The 7,038-nt window shown below is 57.4% G+C and overlaps 1 protein-coding gene across 1 annotated transcript in view; it reads left to right on the top strand.

Moving 5' to 3' along the window:
• The first annotated feature begins 224 nt into the window (after positions 1 to 224).
• Positions 225 to 7,038, top strand: part of ARHGAP8 (Rho GTPase activating protein 8) — a 41,701-nt gene continuing 34,887 nt past the window's right edge. The window contains exons 1-3 of the mRNA XM_015570741.1: positions 225 to 328; positions 5,162 to 5,275; positions 6,022 to 6,165. Coding sequence (XP_015426227.1) covers positions 5,239 to 5,275; positions 6,022 to 6,165 — 181 coding nt within the window. The 5' untranslated portion in view covers positions 225 to 328; positions 5,162 to 5,238. The remainder of the gene's footprint in view (positions 329 to 5,161; positions 5,276 to 6,021; positions 6,166 to 7,038) is intronic.

The following is a 7,038-nucleotide window of genomic DNA, read 5'->3' as shown; positions in this document are numbered from 1 at the left end:
TCCATCGTCGACAGCTGAGACAGCGGTGAAAACGCCTCTCCCAGGCGTCCCTGGATTCCCACCTCAGTGGGGACCCCTTTCCCAGCCGAGAGCAAGACCCGCCCCTCTCACCTGGCTCTGCCTTGCCTGCCGCAGGTGTGGCCCTGCTTCCACCCTTTCTCCAGGGCCTCAGGGCTCTGCCTGGATGGTGGGGCACCCGCCCGCCCGCTCCCAGACCAGAGCCGGGTGTGCGGATGGCATTGATGCCAGATGCCTTAGTGAGCTCTTCCTCTATGCCCTGGGCATCCACCCGCCACGGGGGATGAAATTTGGTGCTAATTTGCCCAAGGTGAGTAGGCGTTAATTTGATAATTGCTGTGAGGGCTTGTTTGTGGAATGTGCAAATGTATTTTTATAGCAACAAACCATTTGCTGTGAAGTATAAATAGAACAGTCGGCCGAGTTGAAGTCTCGGTTGCATGGCATCCCTGTGGCCCATCTCCTCCGGCGCCGAGTCACATGCCCCCAGTCCCCATCCCAGGAGGCTCCTGGGGCGGCTCAGCGGGAAGGGCCTGCATCCAGAGGGGCAGGAGCCCAGGTGTGGACTCAGGCAGAGGGTGAGGGGGGACAGACATGCCTCCCCCGCCCTGGCCAGTGTGGCTCAGTGGTTGAGTATCAGCCTGCAGACCAAAGGGTCCCGGGTTCGATTCCAGTCAAGAGCACGTACCTTGGTTGCAACAGGCTCCTCCCCGCACCTCCCCCCGATGTGTTTCTCTCCGTCTTTCCCTCTCTCTTCCACTCTCCCTAAAAATCAATGGAAAAATATCCTCGGGTGAGGATTCACCAAAATAGAAAAGGAAAATGCTTCTCATTCAGTGCCTGCTCCTGGCGGAGGGCTGGGGCCCAGCGCGAAGGCACATGAAAGGATCGTTCCAGGAAGGATAAAGCAGGCCTGTCTTATGGTGGAAAATGAACACGCGCTAAAGGTTTTATTTGACTCGGGAGGGAACCTGGCCGACGTGATCGCTGGTTGGAAAGAGAATCTGAAGAGCAGGCGTTTATGGTCAGAAATACGGAAATGACGTGAGAGGGAGGCAAATTTGGACCTTGGGGGTCTGCGCGGGGGAGGGAGAGAAGTGAATGAACCTCCACTGGGCAGGACAGAATTCGCATCTACAGACAAGAGGGATTGTGTGCCGCCCACCCCCCTCACCCCCATCTATCACCCAGGCTTGTAACACAGCTTCCCCCGGATGAGTCAGACAGCCCGAGGGGGAGGTGACCCAGGGACCGTAGTAAATGCAGGAAATGGATTGGCAGCCAGAGATTTAAGTAACAGTTCAGACAACTTTCCAGGAAGAGGGTGGGGTCCCAGCACAGAGACTGAGGAATGACACCGTGGCCTGGACACAGGATGAGGGAGAATCTGCTGGGGTGGGGGTGGGGGGCTGAATATGCTCTTTCTCTTGCGTTAAAAAAAATGTTTGACATTTCCCGTCAGACGTGGAGTCACTCTGGTTCCAGGCTGGAGTCAGGAGACAGCTCTGCACACACTTGCTGTGTTGCTTTGGGCAAGTCCCTTACCCTCTCTGGGCCTCAGGGACAATTGACGGCGCACGACATTCACCAGGATCCTTCCTGGCTCCACTATTCTGTGATTCTTTTTTTTTTCTTTAATATATATTTTAATTGATGTCAGAGAGGAAGGGGGGGGGAGAGAGAGAGAAGCATCAATGATGAGAGAGAATCACTGATCAGCTGCCTCCTGCATGTTCCACAACTGGGGATCGAGCCCAAAGCTCGGGCATGTGCCCCGACCGGGAATTGAACCGTGACCTCCTGGTTCATAGGTCGACGCTCAACCACTGAGCCACGCTGGCTGCGCTGTTCTGTGATTCTGATAATCCACGGGAAGGAGAAATCTGAGGGTATACGAGGCTTGTATCAGGTTGTCCAGAGAAACCGAACTTACAGGAGGTACTAATGCACAGTTGTCCCTCGGTAACCACAGGGACTGGGCCCACAACCCCCGCAGATACCAGACGACACGGACGCGCCAGGCCCTTGCGTGAAACGGTGTGTGTGCAGGGAGCCTACCACACCGGCGTGAACGTAACGCTCTCTAGATTACTTACGCGACCTGACACAACGTGCGTGCTGTGGGCACGGTGCTGAGGCTGACTTGCTCAGGGAATGCTGAAGAGAGAAGGTCTGCACGCTTTCCGTACAGATGCGACCCGCGTAGACCTGCCACATGGTACACGCCAGCAACGTGCAACATCGTAAAAAGTATCTCTCTGATCTGGGGTTGGCTGAGTGGGTGTGGAAGCCGCGGATACGCCGGGCCGACGGCAGCGCCGTCTAAGGCACTGGTTGTGGGGACCGGCCCGTCCCGGCCTGTAAGGCAGGCCACGGGCTGGAAACAGGCGGGAATTCCGGTTGTGGCCTTGAGGCAGGATTCCTTCTCCGAAAACCTTCGTTTTTGCTCTTCAGGCCTTGGACTGAGTAGACGGGGCCCACCCACAGCCTGGCGATGGCCTGCTCTGCTCAGAATGTGCCGACTGTACATGTTCATCACATACATCCGCGCATGCCTCCCGGCAACACCTGGGCCTGAGTCTGCCCGGACAGCCACCCTGACACACAGACATCCCCTCACGGCGGGTGGGCCAGCCTCTGCGGGAGCACTGCCCGGGGCGCTTTCCGCCCGCCACCCGCACCTCGGGCTCCTGGGCCTGGGGAAGATGGGCTGCCGGGCGGTGCCCGTGGGAGCGGGGCACTGGCCTCCCCGGGCCCAGGCCTCTCCCTGCTGGCCACGCGCGCAGCAGGGGTGGGGAGCCGCCCGGACTCTGGTCCAGGCCCCTGGGTGCCTGAGCCCGTGGGCGGCCATATCTTACTCTCAACTATAAGACCCTGTGGGGAGGGAGGCTCGCAGGCCCCCCCACCCACAGTTCCCCCCACAACTAGCTGCTGTTGCCACAACAAAGCCCTGGTTATGGTGACACCGCCAAGCGAGCCAACTTCAGAACAAATGGTGGTGTCCCTGCGGCCGATGGGGCCGAGGTTTTGACCCTGAAGGGAAACCGGACAGAACGTCCCTTTTGGGTAAAGCGGAGGCGGCGAGGGGAAGCGGCTTCCTGGCTTCAGGGCTCCGTGTGCCCCTGGGCGTCGGTGCCGGGAGGCCTCTCCCCGCGGGCAGGCCTGGGCCGAGGACAGGGCCTTTTCAGCTGTCCGCCCTGGGGGGCTTGGCCTCCTGCCAGGCTTTCAGCCAGAAATGTCCTAGCGCAGCGACGGCGGACCTGTGACACGCATCAGCGGTGACACGCGAACTCATTTTTTTGGTTGATTTTTCTGTGTTAAATGGCATTTAAATATAAAAAACAAATATCAAAAATATAAGTCTTTGTTTTACTATGGTTGCAAAGATCAAAAAATTTCTGTATGTGACGCGGCACCAGAGTGAAGTTAGGGTTTTTCAAAATGCTGACACGCCGAGTGCCGCCCTGCCTAGAGCTGCGCAGGCGATTGAGTTTCTTTTCTCACTTTCACTCGGGTGGGGAGTGGCTCCAGGCCAGGGCTGAGGACAGGCTCCCAGGCCTGGCGTCACCCCAGGGCCCTCGCCAGTGATCGGCCACAGCTTGGGGAAGGCTGGGCTTGGAGGACGGTGCGTTCCTTCCGTGGAGAAGGTGGGCAGTGGGGCCAGGTGGGCTCCCCTGCCTGGTGCTGTGTGCCTGCACCCTGCCAGGGAGCAAACCCGCACCCTGTGTGTGCGCCGGCCTGGCCAGCTGGCTCTCCCGGGTCTGCACCACCCTCAGTCCTAGGCCGGCGCTGCCAGCCCTGCAGCCTTGTCCCTTAACGGGCCGTGGGTCTGGGCAGGCGACTCCCTTCTCTACCTCAGTTTTCTCATCTGTGAAATGGAGCTGGAAGCGGCACTAAGCTAACGGGGATTTTTGGTGTGTTTTTTAAGGAGGCAGTGTTTTTAATATGTTTATATAATAAAATATTTCTATTACCAATCATGCACTTTTTAGTTTAAATAACGTTATCTCATATTAAGAGCAATACAGGCTTTTGGAAAAGTGAAAATAAAAAGACAAACATGGGAAAAATAAATGGGTTGACAAATCCTAACCCCAGAATTCATAGGAAACAGCATTTTAATGTATTTATTTAACTGTTTGTTAACCCTCCCACTGATGTTTTTCCACTGATGTTTAGAGAGGGAAGGAGAGAGAGAGAGAGAGAAAGGCCGATACACATTGATTGGTTGCCTCCCAAACGCACCCCGACTGGGCCAGAGAGCGAACCTGCATCCCAGGTACGTGACTTTGACGGGAATTGAACCCATGACCCTTTGGTGCGCGGGCCAGTGCTCTAACCACTGGACACATGGGCCAGGGCAGAAAACAGCATTTTTAAAACAATGTGAAACATCTTTTTTTTTTTGCTCTTAAAATACTGGGCCAAACTTACGTGCTGTTTTCACCCTGTTTTGTTAATGTTTTAAAACCACTATTGAGATCCAGCTCCGCCCACGGAGAGTGTGCGGCTCAGCCTGCTGGTGTGTTCACAGATGGCACGGCCGTCACCCAGTCACCGTAGGACGTTGTCGTCGCCTCCGAAAGAGCTGTCACGGTCCCCCCAGTGCCTCCTCCCCCGCCTGGCAGCCCCGCTCCGCTGCCCGCCTCTGGAGCTGCCTGTTCACATCGGAGGAATCAGACACGCCGTGGCCTTCGTGCTGGCCTATTCCACGTGGCGTGATGTTCTCGAGGCTCCTCCGTGCCCTAGCGTGTGTCAGTACTTTGCTCCTTTCCAGGGACACAGAATATTTCGTTATTTGGACACACACGGGTTTTTAGATGTTTTCAGGCGTTGAGGCAGCGTCCCGGCACAGGGTGACTCCGGCTTTGGTTGTGGTTACCAGCTGTGCAGCCGTGAGCAACTCCGACTGATCCTTGCCGGCCTCAGTTACCCTCTCTGTACAATGGGCACAGGAGTGAGTGTGTGTGTCTCTGAGGGGTTGGCGAGGCCGGCGTGATGGTGTCCGGGGCGTCCGTGGGCCCTGCAGGTGCTGTTCCCACCCACGTGGTCCTGCTCTCGGGCCCCGGGGCCGGCTGGTGGGAGGGAGCCCCATCCAGGAGACGTGTGCGAAATGCGCCCCCTTCCTCTGCTTCTCTCTCAGGGTGTCAGAAGGAGCCCCGGCCGGGTCCCCAAGAGGTGGCATCGCGACAGCGCCCGCCCCCCTGCCCACCGCAGAGCATGGCCCGGCTGGACTTGGAGGAGCTGGCCGAGATAGGTGCAAGGACTCTCTCCCTCGTGTCTCTCGTCCTCCCTTCTCGCAGAGAAGTCCAGCATCGCTGGGTCCAGGGCCCCCTCATCAGGGCGACCTCATCCTAGCTCCTTTCACCTCTGAAGGCCCTGCCTCCCAAATAAGGTCACCTGGGAGGTGCCGGGGGACGGGGTGTGGAGGGACCCGCTCATTCAGTGCATCGGCGGCCCTCACCTGAGGTTCGAAGCCCCCATGCTTTTCCAGCTGAAGACATTTCTGAAAATCCCTCGATTTGTTTTGTATGAAGGAGCCTCCCCTTCTCAAAGTCCCCTTCGGAAACTGCACGCGCTTCCTGCCTCACAGCACAGGGACACAGTGTCTGCCCTCCACCCGCCATGGCTTGCTGCCAGCTCCCAATGCCAGCATCTTTCAGGAAGGGCCCGAGCCAGCGTTTGGAGCTGGGAGATCGAGTTCAGCCCACACCCTGGTGCCAGTTAGCAGTGTGACCTTGGGGAAGTCATTCCCCTTCTCTGAGCCGCAGGTTCCACTTCTGTCAGTGTGAAGGCCAATAGCCAGCCCTCGGGCCTCATTCTTCTTCTTCCATGGTGCTGCACACTGAGCAGGCGCACAGTGGGTGCACAGCGGAGGTGGGCGCACAGTGGGTGCACAGCTGAGGCATGGTGACTGTCCTATAAAAAGACGTCAGGAGGTCCCCTCATGCTCCTCCCTAGAGCATACAGCTGACTTCCTCTCCTCCTCACTGTCGGCCCTAGAGCTGCAGAGAGATGAGGAGGAGGCAGCCGCGCTGGGCGCAGTGCGAAGACCCTCAGCGGTGGCAGCGGCTGACCAGGACCCTGCCCTGAGCTTGAGTCACCCCTTCTACGACGTGGCCAGACACGGCATCCTGCAGGTGGGAGGTGAGTCCTGCTGCGTGGTCCCAGGTGCGTGACCGTGCAGCCTTCCTTCCTGTGGGCCCTGAGGCGTGGGGTGGGCCCGGGGGACAGTGAGGGCCTGCAGCTCTTGCCTCCTGCTCCTCCCAGAAGTGGCACGCACCACCCCAGGACCCCGCCCGGGGCTCCACCTCAGGGGCAACCGTGCGTCACTCCCACCAACGGGTTCCCCTAATTTTCTTCCCCAGGTGCCACTCGTCCGGTACTGAACATCAAACCCACAGCCAAAACCAAAGACTTGTCACAAGTGATAGTGAAATGATCTGTCGTTACTTAAGGGGTCATATATTTGGCCAAATGGAAGCTTTGTAGAATTTTAACTCTTAAGATGGTGTTTGTATCGTTTCTGCTTTTTTTAAAAAAATTTATTGATTGATTTTGAGAGAGGGAGGAAGGGAGAGAGAAAGAAACGTCGATTTGTTGTTCCACTTATTTGTGTGTTCATTGGGTGATTCTTGTATGTGCCCTGACTGGGGATCAAACCCACAACCTTGGCAGATCAGGACAACACTTTTCTTGTTAAAATATGTTTTTACTAGAGGCCCAATGCATGAAATTTGTGCACTTAGCAGGGGGGGGGGTGTCCCTCAGCCCGGCCTGCACCCTCTCTCAGTCCGGGAGCCCTCGGGGGATGTCTGACTGATGGTTTAGGCCCGCTGAGCCGGCAGTCGGACATCCTTAGCGCTGCTGCGGAAGCGGGAGAGGCTCCTGCCACCACCACTGCACTCTCCAGCCATGAGCTCGACTTCTGGCTGAGCAGTGCTCCCCCTGGGGGAGCACACTGACCACCAGGGGGCAGCTTCTGCATTGAGCATCTGCCCCCTGGTGGTCAATGCGTGT

This window comes from Myotis davidii, unplaced genomic scaffold (assembly GCF_000327345.1).
Source record: "Myotis davidii unplaced genomic scaffold, ASM32734v1 scaffold67, whole genome shotgun sequence".
Taxonomy (NCBI): domain Eukaryota; kingdom Metazoa; phylum Chordata; class Mammalia; order Chiroptera; family Vespertilionidae; genus Myotis; species Myotis davidii.
Note: the sequence above shows the minus strand (reverse complement) of the source record. Positions and strands in the feature narration are given on the sequence as shown.